This window comes from Thunnus maccoyii, chromosome 3 (assembly GCF_910596095.1).
Source record: "Thunnus maccoyii chromosome 3, fThuMac1.1, whole genome shotgun sequence".
NCBI lineage: Eukaryota > Metazoa > Chordata > Actinopteri > Scombriformes > Scombridae > Thunnus > Thunnus maccoyii.
In genome coordinates, this window is record NC_056535.1 from 3,616,414 (window position 1) to 3,634,897 (window position 18,484).

General features: G+C 36.8%; 1 protein-coding gene across 1 annotated transcript; it reads left to right on the forward strand.

The window, feature by feature from the left end:
* The first annotated feature begins 6,008 nt into the window (after nt 1-6,008).
* On the forward strand, nt 6,009-13,531 carry LOC121894821 (p53 and DNA damage-regulated protein 1-like). The gene is made up of 6 exons (XM_042407679.1): nt 6,009-6,128; nt 8,848-8,963; nt 10,853-10,928; nt 11,510-11,584; nt 11,723-11,803; nt 13,042-13,531. The coding sequence occupies exons 2-6, from the start codon at nt 8,880-8,882 to the stop codon at nt 13,122-13,124; spliced, it is 399 nt and encodes a 132-aa protein (XP_042263613.1). The 5' UTR covers nt 6,009-6,128; nt 8,848-8,879; the 3' UTR covers nt 13,125-13,531.
* Nucleotides 13,532-18,484: the final 4,953 nt, after the last annotated feature.

The following is an 18,484-nucleotide window of genomic DNA, read 5'->3' on the forward strand; positions in this document are numbered from 1 at the left end:
TTAGTCCTATGACAAAGTTTTAATTTTCACTTTTCATGGACATGACTTTGCCCAGACATAGCTTCACAGAGCCCTTTGAAAGTTCAGTGGGCAACATAATTCATTTTATTTTATTATTTACTCATTTAAACAGCGATAAAAATCCATCAAGGTAAAATTGTTTGATTTGGCTACTTTAACTTTATTTTCATGATGAAATCACTAGCAGCATCAAGACCACCTCTAAGAATCTTGGTGTTCTTTGTGAACCAACATTTGAACCTCATACTACTAAGCTCATTCAGTCTTGTTTCTTTCAGTTTAGAAATATTGCAAAAATTAAACCTATATAATCAGACAAAAATATGGAACTTCTAGTGCACACCTTAATCTTTTCTCATTTAGACTACTGTAACTCCCTCTTTACTTGCATCACTCAGTCCTCTCTAGCTCATCTTTAGTTAATGCAAAATGCAGCTGCAAGACTGTTAACAAAAACTAGTCCTCAGTCAAACATCATCTCAATTCTTGCTCCCTTCACTGGCTTCCAGTAAAACACAGAATTGACAATTGACTCAAAAATTTTACTAATTATGTAGAAGGCCTTGCACGGCCTGCACCCTGCACATACAGCAGAGATGTTGAGTCCCCACTTTAGCTGTTGGTCTGCACTCCGATCATCTGATGAAGGTCTTTTATCTGTTCCCCGTTCCTATATTAGATCCAGAGGTGACTGTGCTTTTGCAGGTGTTGCTCCTAAAGTTTGGAACAGCCTTCCCCATTCAATCAGATCTACTGAATCTGTGCTTTGTTTTAAGTGGCTGCTGAAAACTCATTTCTGTAGATTAGCCTTTTTATAAATGTGTTTGCCTGTAGTTTTAGCTCCATGAACATTTACAAAATCTCAGTTACATAAAATATCACAAATCACATAACAGAAAACGTTGCATTACAAAAATTTACTGGCGGGACCTGAAACAACCTTCGTAATAACTGACAAACTAAACATCATTCATTCACTGAACAAAGATTATAAAATCAAAATGCACATTTCTTACTAGAAATGTTATCAAAATGCATTTTACTGCCGAAATTATATTAAAATATTGCATTTTCTACTGAGGATACCCAGATAGCAAAATTAATCTGGCCATACTTGGACCATATGTTTTAAAATTGTATTGTATTTAATGGGACCATGTCCTGCGTGGAACATAAATGTTGACATTTGATGTACTGCACCAAATTTAGCTAATTTTCATCCACAGTCCCTTACAATTAAAACATATAACAGCACAATAACAAACAGTACAAAGCAAAAACCACACAGGACACATTATACAAAATACAAAGCTACACACATTAGCACATCACATACACCCACAATTTCAACTAGAAATTCATAATATAAGATTGTCAAATTAAAAGCAAGATTATTTGAGATTATATGAAAAGACCATGAGATGAAATTTAGATTCATAATGATAAGATAAGAAAGATAGGCATGGAAACACGTGGAGAGTGCTGTCAATTGGGTTGAGATCTGGTGACTGTGAAGGTCATAGCGTATGATTCACATCATTTTCATACTCATCAAACCATTCAGTGAACCCTCGTGTCCTGTGAACTGTGGCATTGTCATCCTGGAAGAGACCACTCCCATCAGGATAGAAATGTTTCATCATAGGCTAAAGGTGATCACTCACAACAACTTTGTATTGATTAGCAGTGACCCTTCCCTCTAAGGAGACAAGTGGACCCAAACCATGCCAGCAAAATGCTCCCCACAGCATAACAGAGCCACCAGATCCCCTCACTGTAGGGGTCAAGGTCATTCAGACCTGGACCACTGGTCTGTATACACAAAAGCACATTTGCACACACATTCCCTCTGTAGCTAACACACAAAGATCACAGTTTAATCTTTACTGAAAATGTTTAGGTAACATGTTGAACAACAAGACACAAACATATGGTTTTACTGAAAATCACAAGTTTTTGCCTTTGTTAAATTGATGGCATCAATAAAGTTCAACATTATTTTTAATTTTATAATTAATTTGTTTGATTTTGTGTCATTTTTATATCAGTATTTAATGGTAGCACTATTTGCCCGTAGAGCGCTCAATTTACCCCATCCCCATGCTCATTTTACCCCTATCTTGGGGCAAAGTGTGCCATAGGACTAACTTCTAAACTTCTAAAACTTCTAAATCCATAATAATTAGATAGCTTGTTTTAATTTCCATGGGTACACAACAACCTGAGGTATATATAGAAACTATTGAACGAATGTGACTTATAATTTAGGCTTGGACACACGGTGTTCACAGTGGAAAATTACTGAGTGACTCTCAATCTCTGTGCAGGGTGCTTCTTTTGGAACTTGTGCCAAAAAGAAAAAAAAGAAATTAAAGCTGCAAGCGGCGTTGAACGGGCCTTCGCGCCCTTACGCACGTCGGGCCGTGGCGCAATCGAAGGGCTTCTGTGACGGGCATGTAGATGTCTTCAGACCCGGGTTGTTTTCAGACAGTGCAAGAAGGAGATAAACATCACTTCCTTTGTCCACTGTTTTGCCCGCTGTTGGGGCTGCTTTACTGAAATTTCGTGGGGAGCGCTATTCAGCCAGTTTGCATCACTGATGGAATATTCAGGCCGGGAGTCATAGTCATATCAAACATGTAAAGTTTGGTGCAGAATGGAGCATTTACAATAAAATTATAGCAACTTCCTCTGTCATGGTGAAACATCAAATCTCAACAGTGTGAGGATGAGAATTTTCTGTAGGGTGAGACATGGCTGCCTTGCTCACACCTGTGTCATAAAAATCATGCAAGTTTTGCACCCATTCACTTGAATTTCAATTAGTAAATTGAAAACCCTTGATGAGTTTGTGTGTAAAACAAATTAATTTCCTAATTTTCATCAAGTCTGTTTTTAGGAATGTAAAGACTTTTAACTTGGGATGCACGACATTGGATTTTTGCCGATATCCGATATGCTGATATTTCCAAGTCATTGTGGCCGATTGCCGATGCCGATATATGCACATATTTTTACCAGCTGGCTGAGGAGGCGATTATGTATGTAAGCATAGATTATACTATGATCAAGAAAGACAATATATGAAGGAAGAACTTAGGAAGACTGGAGTTCAGTAGCTCAGCATTCAAGTTCTTCCCTTATATAGGCTATAGTCTTTCTTGATCATCAGTACAATATACGTACAATATACATGTGTAATAGTCTCCTCAGCCAAGTGGAAAAAATATGTGCATATATGAACATCAGCAATTGGCAAAAACGACTCAAAAAGTAATCGTGTTAAATAATTGTGATCCAATATTGAACAAGATAATCGTGATTATGATTTTTGCCATAATCGAGCACCCCTAAAAACATAAATTGTGACTTACATACACACACACACACACACACACACACACACACACACACACACACACACACACACACAAAGAGTTTAAATATGTATGTGATAAATTGTAAATATGTATGTAATGAATTGTTTTCTTTAAGAAACTGTTACTTGAACATTTTTTAGTGTGCTCCTAACGTTATATGTATGCTCCTAATTTTTTTCATTTAGGAGCACATGTACTCCTTGAAAAAACACACCCTTTGGGCTCAGGCCCTAAAAAAACTAAACAAAACTACAGCACAGGAAGCTTTCCATTGAAGACTGGTGCCAACACCCAAGGCACAAACAGGCGGGGGGAGTGAGTCATTCAAATGATTCCGTACAAGGCGGAAGGGCAATACTCGGACTAGACAGAAAAGAAAACCCCCAAAACAAACAAACAAACAAATGATTCAAATAATCCCACAGCAAGAGCAGCTAATGGACCACTGATTGCAGTGTGCACTGGTGTGTCTTAGTGAAACTCAGTTAGTGATAGCTGGGAAGTTAACTATTTAACTGGTTAAGGTGGGCGAATGTAAAATCTCAATCTGACTTTCTGTAATAAAATTTTTTATTTTACTCATTTTATTGTCATTCCTTAGTGACTTGCAGTGGGTGTTACATGTGCAATAAATATTTCAGTGCAGGAGCTGCTCGAAAAAAGCTGATCTGTCTTTTGTGCAGAGTCACAGTGTTATAACAGAAGGACTTGCAGAGGTTTTATTCTGAGATAAGGCTGAATTCACACTGTGTAATATTTAAACTCGCTTTCTGTAACACACCCCTGAACTCCTTATTGACGATACCCTTAGAATAGCTTTTCCTAATACAAAACTCCTCAAAAAATATGTCACATTGCCAGTGACAACTGCATCAGTCGACCAATTATTCTCCAAACTGAAGGTGATCAAGACCCAGCTTAGAAACAGATGTGGAGAAGGAAGGCTCTCAGATCTTCTGTTGTCCATTGAGAGGGACATCTTATTTGACCATAACAAGGTCATTAACATTTACAAACTCATGGTGAAAATAATTCTCCTTTGATTTTACCGATCTTGCTTCTCGCTCCCCTGACAAGACTGCTCAGCTAATTCTCAAACTATTAATAGTTCTTTGTTTTTAATAGTGGTTGAGAAATAAAGATTTAAAATGTTACACATTCCCTGTAAGTTATTATAGAGATGTTTGCAAAATAAATGTTAAAAAAGTAAACTCTTTTTAATACAGACGTGTTGTTTTTTTTATATTCTGAATCACCTTATAAAATGTTAATCTTAATTGAGGATGTAGCCTTTTTAACCAAACATGTGTCATTGTTCTCTGCTGATGGAGGCCCATTGAATGTATCAGGTGCCCTTTATATTTTTTCAGCCCTGCCCCTCTGACAGCCTGAGTCCACCACTGTCAACATCCTCTTGTTGTGGGACAGTCAGTGTCTTTTGAGTTAAAGTATCTGGTACCTCAATGAAATCATTCGTATCCATACCAGACACTTCAAGACCTAACAATGTATGAGTGTTTACAGTCTTCTTTTGGACAATTTTTCTTAACAGAATACTTTTTTTTACTTTTCTTGCCAAGTTTTCTGTAAAGAATATGCCTGAACTATCTGGATTGAAAAAGGCATACATCTGCAGAGTTTTGTTACTCCTCTGACTTGTGACTTTGACTGCAACGATAGAGAAGATGGAATCATCTTCACAACTTGCCCCAAATGGTCGCAGGTCTGAGACATTGCAATGGAAACACTCTAAGGGCTCAGACTGTTGGGCTTGTTCTGAGGATATGTGTTTATCCTGCTGCTTTATACTGTACGAAGGACTCCTGGATGCTTTTGGTGACAGACATTGTAATCAAAATGACTCCTGCAGTCTTTGCTTGTGTGGTCTACTTTAGGCAACCAAAACAAATTCCTTTTTCCTTGATGAAATGAATCTTGTCCCCGTGTTCACTTTAAATCTATCCAGTCAGTGACTACTTTGTGAACAAAGGAGACAGTTGTGAGTAGAGGGGGACTTGGTCTTGTTTCCTGTTCTTTATTTATCTAATAGGAGGGTTCCAGGAGTTAAACTATTGTGATGGGCATCGCTCAGGATGTGTATGAAGGAGACCATGAAAACTTGAATTCACTCTCAATATATTTATTTGATAATGTGGATTGTAGAAGTGTATGGGGAAAAGCAAGGGGGGAAAAAAGACACACATGGGTCTATATCTGAAAGAAAAGAAATAAGATTAAATGAACACCGAAAATTATTCTCATATCTTTAAAAAGGAAATATTGTTTCAACAAAACTAAGGATGAATTGAGGTGCAAAATAAACTTCTTACCAATTCTGCCACCCCGTGTAGAAGTGAAAGAATGAATGACAGTGAGGGATGTGTTTAAATAGGACTAGAGTGCACAAGTGAAATGAATCAAGATAATGAATTGTGAACCAGCCAACCAATTAGTGAGAAGAAAAAGGGACGGCAGGAAGTCAGGTGATGGAAAAGGAAGTTGAAAAAATAAGGCAAAATTAGTGAATCTTTACAACATTATTATTAAAGGAAGGAGTTATGACTCCTCCCTTAACTGCAGTGACATGGTGTCAAAACTGCTTCCCTCTTTCCTTTGCTTTATGTGAATAGCATTGGAGGCCTTAGAGCAAGTGTGTTGTGAGTCTTGAATGGTGCCACAAAGTGGATCTCAGGCAATTTTGACTTGTTTTTGGATGAAGGCTAAAAGGTCAGTAAACACTGCTCTCTGACCACTGCGCTCTTGCAGATCACAAGCAACATTTCTCCATTTTTTTTCCTTAATTTGTAAGAAAGTTTCAAGATAATGCTCCTCATGTTAGATAGTAAGTCTAGTCCCAGAAACAGGGAGAATGATTGTAACACTTTAATATCCTCACTTTTAACAGCTGAGAATCTTTTCCATATAAGCAGGTGCAATTTTGTGTTCAGTGCTCTGCAAGAAGACTTTGCTCTGTGGGATCCCTGCTCTGAAGGCCTTAACTAGTTCACTAGGTCTCTTGGCTGCCCCCTGGTGTAATGTTTGAGGAAGAGCAAACAGTCACTTCAATTAGTTGTCTTCTCCTTCACTCCATTTTAAAAGCTTTGATGAAAGACATGTAATGAAAAGGGTCTTCATCCATCATCCATCCAAAATCCAAGTGAATGTAACAAGTCTAGTGATGAGGGGTCCTTCCTTTGAGTCCAACGGTGTTTTTTACCTTATGTCGTGGCCATTTGTCATGAATCAAATTCAAATTTAAATGAAATGCCACTGCCACCAACACACATGGCATGTGATGTACACAGGCAAAAGAAGTCCATTGTCTATGTAAAGTTTTGCATTTCTGAAGGCTTATTTCTTAAAAACAAGCAAGCAAACAAAAGAATAGATATATACAGTATATAACCTTAGATGCCCATAGTGTTATTTAATTCACAAAACAAAATAAAAATAACAAAATACTACTTAACTAAAACTAAATACATTAAACAAACAGATAATTAAACTAAACAAATAATTAGCAAAAAAGGAAAACTATCAAAATTGGATCTAAATAAAGCAAATTTCTAGAATAATCAAACAATACTAAACATCATTAGTAAAAAAGACCAAACTAGCTCCTACTTTGTTATTGTGGATAAATGTCTCCTCCATACAGGTAATTTTACCTTCATTTACTACAAAAATGTACATTTTACACAATCTTAATGATAATATTGGCTGTGGTACATTTATTAAACATATTATTTATTTGATTCTGTTTCATATCAGTCCATTTCTTAAGATGTGTCAAAATATACCTACTCTGCAGTGGAAGTACATTTATTCAAGTACTGTACTTAATTATAATTTTCAGTTACTTGTACTTAACTTGAGTATTTCAACTTTATAGTACTTTATTATTGTACTGTGCTACATGTCGGGGGGGGAATATGAGTTGTTATGAGTTCCACCAAAGAGACATTTCCCCTCTAAACTTCTCTTAAAAGACAAAGAGGTCAAATGATCAGTATTTTGATACTTTAAGTGTATGTGCTGCAGGGCATTTACTTGTAATGGAGTATTTTCATATTATTGTATTTGTACTTTTACTTAAGTAAAGAATCTGAGTACTTCTACCACTGTAGTGTATAATCCAAGGACATGTTTCTACTTTCTTCTTGAAGAAACACATTTCTATTAACACACATTTCTGTCACGCACATTCACACATTCAAGCACACAGTGTGTGCACAACAGACAGTGGTGGGAAACAGGAGGATGACATTCAACAAAGGCTTGGATTCAAACTATGGACCTTGTTGTACATGATCAGCACCATAACCCCACGACTACCAGGACTCTTGGTAAAAAATTGTGAACCTATCCTTTAATTTATTTTGCAAATTTTAAAATTTTAAAAGACAGAGTGAAGGACCCTGTAATTGACCATGGGTTACAGTGAAGCAGTTTCCTCACATTTAGGAAGATGTGTTGCAATAAGCCTGAACTGTCAGGAACCTTCTGGTGACCTCTGACAAATCTCTGAAGTTTTCAAACTCTTAACTTAACTCTTATTATTATTATTATTATTATTATTATTATTATTATTATTATTATTATTATTATTATTATTATTAACTCCACCAATTTTCATCAGTGACAGTCAGATTCCAAGTGACGACTTGCACATAAAACTAGATCATGTCCTTTAAATTTCAGGAAAAAAAAGTCTTATAGTCGATTATGAGATATAAACTCTTTTAAAGCTTGTGGCGCCATCTTGAGGCAGATTATGTCCCTAGATTTTGCAGCGAACATAGAGCTTGCTTGTGAGCACACCTCAAAAAACTCCAAATGTGGTGTAAAACAAAGCATTACAAAAGACATTATAAAAGGTCACGTGAAATTTATGTTTTCACGTGTTGAATATATTTCCGTAAACACTATGTAAATTTTAAATGTGAAACGTACTTCAGATATGATAACTTTACACTGTTTGCTGTTTTTGTTGGTTTGTTTTATCTAAGGGGTGGAGGTGAACACGTAAGCCTACTGTATATGTTATTTATTTCTTTTATAAGAAAAGTTGACTTTGGGTTACACATCCCAGACAAAGAATGAAAGTTTCTGTCTCCTTTAATGCAGTTTTGAGAATCTCACAGAGCCTTGTGTGCACACTTATTAATCATAAACAGATGCATAGTATAGATGTTCACATCACAAAATGTTCGTGTAAATAAGTGGAGTAAGTAACTTCCCACACTTGATAGGTGTATTATTGCTATTTTTGTTTATGACAAAGAAGTATCCTAGTCTTACTGTTGTACCTTCACATGCTATATATGGTATGATATAATGTTATGTTTAAATGGTAAATTTCAACAACATAAATCCACGTGATGGGGCGTGTTTGCTGTAATTAACGGGGAAGACAGAACCTTTCTGTTTCATGTTGTTGTTTCAGCCCGAACGTATTTTTAGAGCAACACAAGCATCATGGACGCTGAGTCGCACCGTGTTTTGGAATATTTATCAGAAGTTGAGGAGGCAGCTGAGGATGTTCTCACCTCTAAACAACAGGTAGCTGCTTATGTGGTAACGACACGCTGTTAATAACGAGCAGAACATGGCTTTCTTTATTGTTATTTTGTTCGATAAAATCTATATTATTAAAATGGATCACTGAATTTTTTACTACAGCATTAAAATGCTCTTACATGTATTTGTTAGTGATAAAAACAAACAATAAAACATATTGTAATAATATGACACTCTGGAAGAAGTCAGTCTGCATAATGTACACTCTCAGTTTTGATACTTTAAGTACATTAGCTGATAATGCTCTTGCACTTTTACTTAAGTAACACTTTGAATTCAGGACTTTTAGTTGTAATGGAGTATTTTTAGACAACAGTATTTCTACTTTTACTTAAGTAAAGGATGTGAATACTTCTTCCACCACTGGCCCTGTGTCAAAATCTAGTTTACACACCGTTAGTACTTCAGTCTAAAATTGTGCTCACATTGTGTATTTTCCTAAATAAAGTTGTGTTTCATTAAATAACCACAAATTACCAGACATACAGAAAACCTGGGTCAGCTAGACATGCATACACTTATACACGTGTTAAATAGAGAAATAATAACATACCACATCAATTACAGAAAAAAAAGTGAATTATGTTTTGTACTAAAATGAGTATACTTTGAATAAATAATATGGTGTCGCTTTATTGTGAAGTATTCAAACACAGTTATTCCCCAGTGTGTGTAGAGTGGTTGGTATTGTTTGTTTATGCAAGATTGATTTATTGTTTAAAATACAGTTAAGAGGCTTTATCAGAGTGATGTGGTGAGAGAAGGCACTCGGTGTGTTTGTGATGGACAACACTAACATATTTAAAATACCATAAACTTAAAGATCACAGTATTACATAGATTTGTCTTCATAATATAAACCTCCAACTGTTAGATACGACTGTTGTCTATGACTCTGTGATCATGTTTTAAGTAAGTGAAGTTAATTTAATGTAACACCTTTCACAGAGCAGGTCACAAAGTGCTTCACAAGAGTAAAATTGTTTAAGAAATAAGACCATAAAAATAGTACAATATAAGATACAATGAAAGAAACAAATAATAAAACATAAACAACAACTTACTTAAAAACACACTAAAAACAAACACTAGACACTATAAGGCAGTTTGAATAAATGAGTCTTCAGCTGTTTTAAAGGCATCAACAGAGAGTGCAGATCATGTGTCTGTTGGAAGAGTGTTCCACAGTGTTGGAGCCACCACTTCAAAAGCACCATCACCTCTTGTTTTCAGTTGAGCGTGTAGGACAACCAGTAAGCCCTGGGCAGAAGACCTAAGTGACCTACTGGTGATATAAGGACAGAGCAGGTCAGAGATGTACACAGGTGACTGACCTTGCAGGGCTTTATGTGTGAAAACCTTAAAATGAATCCTGAACCTGATGGGAAGCCAATGTAAAGATAAGATAGGTGTGATGTGAGTCGTCTTCCTGGACCTGATCAACAGCCTTGCAGCAGCATTTTGGAACATTTGTAGACAGTCCAGGGACGACTTGCTGAGGCAGGTATATATATATATATATATATATATATATATATATATATATATATATATATATATATATATATATATATATATATTAAAGCGTGAATAATCATCTCTAGCTCAGGTTGTGATACAACAGACCTGAGATTGGTAATGTTTCTTAAATGAAAGAAACATGAACAGGTTAACAATTGTATATGTTGATCGAAGTGCATAACCTGATCAAATATAACAAAATATAAGGACCTCAGTCTTTAAGCATAAATCCAGACAGTTAAAAACATATATTGCTTGTTTTAATTTTTCTACATTCTGAAATGAGTAATCTAGTGTACTGTATTGTTGTGAAAGCTAATGTTCTCTGTTGATTTGTGTTGGTATTTCAGATTGTGGACCTGGACTCAAAGAGAAACAGGAACAGAGAGGCATTGAACGCACTGAAGAATGAGCTGTCAGATTCAGGTGAGTGAGCAATCATGACAGGATGCTGTAATATGGATGTTTCAGTCTGTCACTCATGGCTTAGGTTGTGAGAACAATCATTACAGTGATTTCACAGTGGAAACAACAGTGTAGTATCATGATGTGAGTCAGGTGTGGAGTTGTATATTGATTGTAGATGTCGCTGTATGTGAAATGATACTGAAAAGTAAATTCCAGCGATTTTACACATCAATATGTGTTCCTAGGTGTTGGACAGTACTACTGCATATGTGAGAGAGAGTTCCATAAAGTCTTTTGTCACTGGAGTCAGTGTTTGTTGAGGCAGAAGACTACAAGTTAGACAATGACAAAAGTCTGGTGGTGTGAAGTTAGAAAGCAGTGAGGTTAGCAGACCTCTGTAGCTGCTCATCTCTGCTGGAGGCTAGCAGCTCCAGGCTACATTAGCTTCTACTTGCATAATACATCTGACACACAACCGTAGGTGGTTGAGTTGCATAGTGGGTAATGTAGGCACTAGGTTTTGATATGGAAGAAGAAATGTGTTAGGAGTGCAATGCTGAATTGGTGGAGAACTGTTTTAACACTGCTGTCATTTGCAGAGAAAGTGAAGGTTTGCTTTGGAAATATGTTCATCAAATTTCCCAAATCCAAGACAAGAGAGATGATTCAGAAAGGTAAAAGTGTTCATATCTAAGTACTGTATATTGCATAGATTTCCAGTATACATCTGAATATAAATTGATATGTTTTACATGTCGTGGCTGAATGTGAGGTCATTCTAAACTCTTGTGATCTTTGTGTTTCATCTGTAGACCAGGAGCAGCTGGACAAGGAGATCAATGACCTTCGCAAAGGACTGAAAGCAAAAGTCAATCGTCTCAATGAGATGCAAGGTATGAGGAGCATTTTGACTGCAGTAGAGTTCAGTTGGTCACGCTGTCCTGTTTCCATCACAATTATGTATTTAGGTCATTTAGAGACTTTGTAGAAGTTTACAGCCTGTCATGCTGTGACTTTGCATTACTCTGTGTATAAAGACGAGTCTAAAAAAAACAACAGTTCAGCTGAAAAAATGCAAGCTGACTCAGGGACTTCTCGACTGATGTATGGACTTTTAGGGGGCAGACCTAATCAATACCTCTCTCAGGTCTGTATGTTAAACATGGAGCTGGAGCCAGGAGGCAATTAGCTTAGCATCAAGGCGGGAAACAGGGAGACACAGCTCGACTGGTTCTGTCCAGGTTCAGAAACACACCTACCAACATCTCTAAAGCTCACAATAATAAGCAAGTTGAGCTCAATAATGTGACACTGTCATTAGTCATGTGTCCCTACAGCCTTGTGATAAGTGCTTCCTTTTTGAAAATGTTGAGGTTTTTGTTGAGTGTGTCAGAGAGGTTTTGAATCAGCTCAGTGTTGACTTGTGAGCTTGTAGTTGTGGTGTTATATTGTCCAGATGTTTCTGTTGAGCAACTGTAATCATGAGTTGATTAAACTTTATTCCGATTACAACAAAAGTTGGTGAGCTCATAGTGCAACAGGATGAATGATAAATATCGTAGCAATGACATTTGTTTTTATTATATGTCAAAAGAGATTAAACTTCCACTGATACTGGAGATGCAGATTTCACTCGTTAGATAAACTCAGGCAGGATGATCAAATAAGTGCCTCAACAGACAGGATATTGAGATGATATCTGGAGTCTTGACCTTTGACCCTTAGTGTTTGGAGAAGAAAAACAACTGTTATCCCATATGGAATATTTCTGCAGTCTTTTTTCCTGTAACTTGTGTTTGTAGAGAAAATAGTTTTCTGATAGATCTCCGATTGAAGCTGATGTGTCGTTAAACTCCAAACATCTCCCAGTGGTTCAGTTGTTGGAAGAGGAAGTGATAAGTGAGTCCAGTCTGCATTCAGTTAGATATATATAGACTTGGAGGAATAAACAGGGAGGGGTTGCAGCTCAGTACTAACTCCGCTGGTAAACCAGTTGTTATGCAAGTGGAAACATTTCAGCTGCTACTATTTCATGATCGATACCTCCTCAGGACAAGTCAAACTCTGAACATTCTCCCAGCAGTCTACTGTAAGGTGACCATGATGTTTGTCTTTCTGTTTCTGCTTGCAGGAAAACCAGAGCTGAGAGGCTACAATCTGTCTCCTCTGTCCACTGATGAAGTCAAAGCTATCAACAGTCTTTTAAAGAGGTGACATAAAGTGCCAGCCTCTGGAGGACACAGTAAATGATCACTTTGGACAATCAACAACATGCTTGCAGTTGTATTTTCTTAACCTGAGAACAGTCAAACATTGTATTCTGAGTGTATAAAAGTACAAAAAGCAGGAAAGGAAGTTGTTCCCTCCTTCCTGTGATTTGGTGAAGTTTCACTCCAACTAGTGATGGATGAAACTGTGTCATTTTCTGCAACAATGTTGATATCTGTATATATTGTATTGTGATATAAAGTTTCAGCATAATCAATGTAGAAATTGTAAAGGGATAAAGTATTAAGACAGGAATGCCTTATTTTGGTTCATCAACTAAGGAAATACTTGAAAAAGAACTTCATAACATTGATGCCAATGAATCCAATTAAACAGTCCTGATCAATGATTTACACCACTGCTCTAATGGTCTAGTTCACCCAGAGATTTTAGGATTGTTGTAAATCCATGATAGTAGACAAATTTATATCAACTGACAGATTATGTTGTCATATTCACCACCCCAACTCCAACTCTGTTTAGCCATCTTGATAAGCTGTCTGCTTTGAAACCAGAGCCAGAGGAAACCTGCATCTGTAGAAGCCGAGTGTGAGCACAGCTACTCTGTGTGTTCAAAGCAGTGCTGATGTTATTTTGGAATCTTGTCTTCTGTGTTTAATCTTGCAGTTTTATTTTTGTTTCTTTTATTCATAGCTGGTGCTGTGGCTGCTGTGCTCTGTAGCCACTGGCCTCACCTTTGCAGCTAGCGTTCTAGTTAGCTTACTGCTAGCCACATCCACAGCAGGTGCTGTTCCAAAATAATGAGAATTATTCCAGTAATGTAATTGAACAGCACATTTTTATGGAAGCCCATTACATTCACCAAAGAAAGCAAAATTGACTGTATGTCATAATTATGACTTTGGTATTTCATGATTATGACTCACTATCTCATAATTACAAGATATCAGCTGTTAAATTGCATTCTGTGATCCATCAGATTCTGTGACCTGATGAGGAGTTTCAGCTGCAAATGTCTTTATCAAACTTTATTGAATGCTTTATATAGATGGATGGTTGTTAGACTAACACATTCTGATATATTGGATGCATTTCAGATCCATGACTTTGTATCCATGAAGCATCTACAACTGAACGACTCTGAACAGGTCTGAGAGCTTCCTGTCCGAACAAGGACTTCAGATGTTTAGATGTTGACTTATGAATTGTTCTGCTTATTATTTTGTCTCTCTTAATGTTTCATACATAAACTCTTGTGCAGGATACTGCTGCTTTATTTCATGTTCATCAATATATCAGCCTCACATACATAACAGCATTACATCTGGACATGTGATTGATTATTCACTCAAGGCACAGAATACTTCACAGAATGATACCATCTGAATGATACCATAATTCAGTCTTTTTACATTTGACATTTCTCATAATTACAAGATCAAGATGACACAATTACGAGATACCTTTCCCGTAATTACAAGATCTTTTCTTGTAATTATGAGATAATAAGTCATAATTATGATACTGAAATCATCATTATGAGATTTAAGATCTCCAGTATTTTTCCTGCGGTGAGTGTAGTGGGCTTCTGTACATTTCAGGGGAACTGGGTACATTTGTTAAAAGAAAGCTACGGTTTTTACTATTTGGGTTTTATTTTTGTAGCTTTGGATATTTACATGTTTTACTCACCAAAGTGATCTGGGAGCATCGCCTACAAAAGGTTCAGTAGGGAAACAAGCTGAGCAGTCAGTGATCTTGCAGCTTCTAAACAAGCCAAAGCTTTATCCAAATCATATGAACCAATTTATTTAGAGGTCAAACTGAAAGTGAGAGCAGCCCTGATGTTGCTAATAATCTGTCTTTGCTCAGGAAAATGTGAGTGTACACATTAGTTCAAAGTTGAACCTATTTTTAGCAATACTATCATGACCAACACAACTGAGGACCAGAGCCCTGAAGATCAAACCCAGGTTGTAATAAACTATAGTGTTCCTTTAAGCAATTTTAATAACATAGAAGCTTCTTGCTCTGCGGGATTGGACAAGAAACGATCTGACATGACCTGACATCCTGTCTAGTTTGGGGTCCAGTGAAAATCAAGTCAGGTGATGTAAAAGGCCACAAGATGGCAGCACAGTGCAGGTGTACAGCAGAGAGACTGATATGATTCACTCATTGCTTCCATCCACAGTCTCTACTAGTCATCAAATGCTCTGGGATTACTACTGCATTGCTCTGCAGACAGACTTGTAATGCACACCAGCATTGTTGTTGTAAAGTTAATAAAATCCATAATAACCTCCAATGTCTTCTCAAGATGTGAATGTTTTCATTATGTTTGGAAATGAATAACTTGAGTAAATGTTCTTACGTCTATGTTTCGTCCCCAAGTTTATGTAGCATCTAACCTAAGTAAATGTATGAAATATGTTTATTATTTTTTATACAGCCAGAGAATGCATTCAGTATGTGTCTTTGTTGCCTCTGTGTTTTTTTTAAAAAAAAATTTATTTTTTAGATGAGACATACCATACATCTGTAGTCACTATCTGAGTGATAAACAACTGGTGTGCTGCCCTTAGGGGAAATAAACTGTAAATAGGTGTATTGTGGTTTAGTTTCCTCAGTCTGACATACCATAGAGCATGAGAAGACATGAATAGCCTCAGGCAACGAGAGAAAGGGAGGGACAATGACTGTCACAGAGTAGGATTGTTTGTGTGTGTGTGTGTGTGTGTGTGTGTGTGTGTGTGTGTGTGTGTGTGTGTGGGGAGGTGTTGGTGGTTTCGCTTCACTGTCTCCTCAGACTATGCTTGCGTGCAACCCCTCTCAGACCTGGAACAAGCTCTGAATGATGAATTTATGAGTCAAAGGATGGGAACCTGCTGATTGTCTCAAATGTTGGACAATTATCACAAACAAGACACGCAACACTGCTGCTATGTTAAGAAAAGTGACACTCAGCATTTGTCCTCCACTTGTGAAACTACAAATCAAGACATAAACTGATGATTGATGATACAATGAGCTACTTTGCCTCCACTAGACTACAAGAGCAGAATTATTCACGCCCAAGAGGAATGAAAATAAACCCATAAAATATGTGTAATTGTCGTGGGTTTGACAGTGTGAAGATGTATCAGTGGCTAATACGGCTCTCATTGTGCTTTAGCTGTATTGACATATTAATCTCAGTTTGAAGGTCAGATGCCCTTATATGTGCCAGAAAGCAGGGATATTGCTGCAACAGTTGGATTAACAAGCTGTGTAATAAACACATCCAACAGCTGTCACTCTTTATATGCTATTCATTTCAAAAATACAGACTCTAAACTACCCGTATAGAGAGTTTTGGAGTTTTCCTTGGCATGTTATCAGTGTATATGTGTGTGTGTGTGGCTATGGTTCCTTCCAGCTGCAAGACTGAATTGTTTAATGACCTTCTAGAGAAAAGACCTAATTTATCTGTCAGTCATCTCAATATGCAGAGATGGAGTAATGATTTACTGTAAGTTATAGGCGGTTTATGAGAGTAGAAACCTCAGAGTATGCACTGTTGCAGAGTTGCAGAGGAAAAGTATTAAGAAGACAAATCTTTAGGAAATAAGTAGAGGGTCCGATTTCACATGTGTGCAAGTTGAGTGGAGGAGTACTCAGTACTCATTAGTCATTGAGAGGGTGTAAAGTAAGAAGTAGAGAGTGTTATATATCTTGCTGTTCCCATTAATGTCAGTCCAAATTTGTTCCTGCATAAGGTATGAACGGTCTGTACACCCAAACCAGAAAAAAGCATTTTTTCCCTCTCACACCCAGTGCCATCTCTGCTAATGACACTTCTGCTTGGGGCTGGTATTTACTTTTAAGATGCCTACAGAAATGAGTGTTGAGCTGTCAAGAACTGAATGCTGGCATCTGATCAGATTCAGACAGTAGGTGCATTTCCACTCACAGGTTTATGTGCATTTCAATTTGCACATAAAAACCCAAGTGGAAATGCCAAAAATGTAAAAGAATCTTGAAATATTGTATTTTTACACTTATTGATAAATGTAACATAACAGACTTAACAAACAATGATGACGTAGGTCTACATGAAGCATTAAAGATCCCCTCCAGACATGTATTAAGACATATAAAAATACTCTGCTTGGAACAATAATATGTGTCTGATATGGTCTTTCTAGAAAAAAAGAATAATTACCACTGTAAAATCCTTAAAGTTACATCTAGTCCTTCTCCAAATTGATACATGAAACATGCATACGTACAAACAACATAAATACATACATTTTAATTACATCTTCTTGTTTTGCCCTCTTCTTCTGCAATGGTTTCATGACCGCTTGGCTGGAATATTGGCACCACCAGCTGTTTATCTTGACGACCAAACTATAATATAACAGCAGTGGATGGAAACCTTAAGCCTGCTAGTGTTCAGACAACATTTGTATTGGGAAAAAAAATGTTGTTTTGATATTAGAACCAGAACAAATGAACTTGTATTAGCACTTGTACCCACAAATGCACACCACACATCCTTCTGCCAACATGTCAGTACAAAGGAGGTGAATGGAATTTAGAGTTTGTTGTGCTCACAACAACAAAGAATTACTTTTGTAAAATCAACCGCAATGTTCTCAATGTTAAACAGTTACTTCTGATAATCCAGTTAGTGTATTGACTTAAATATCACAATACAATTATATAAAATAACCTTACATGATCAAATAAAAACATTAGGTCCAAACAATATTCCATATACAATACAAATCTGTCATCACATTGATTAAAATAAAATCACCCAACACCATATTCACATTCAAATATTTAGAGACAAGATTGCAACATAACCAAGACTCTGTTATCTGTTCCTATAAACACTGAACCAAGATTATTTGAGTCTCAGCTGAGCTCATAAGTGACTGTAGACACTATTTTCTACCTATACAACCTCATATTGTCATAGCTCTTGAGAGGAAATCCAAGTTCTTGTCATTGTGATGTGGGTGAATTGACTGATATTATTTCTAAATGAGTAGTGAAGACTAACCAACGTACGAGAAACAGAGTTGTAAGTCAGTGTTACCTGATGCAGTGAAGTTTAATATAGTAACTAATGAGAAGTAATTTGATCTGCATTTAAAGCCACCTGAGTCTGCAGGGCTTCTTGTTTACAGGCCAGTGTTGTGTGCGAGTGTGTGTGTGTGTGTGTATGCGGTACGTTCTTCAGATTCTCTGGCATTCCTGCAGCCTTTTGACAGCTGAAATAAAACCACACTGCTCGTGTGACATTTAAATCAAAAACAGTCCCATAACAACCCGTCACTCGTACTGTTTGCTAC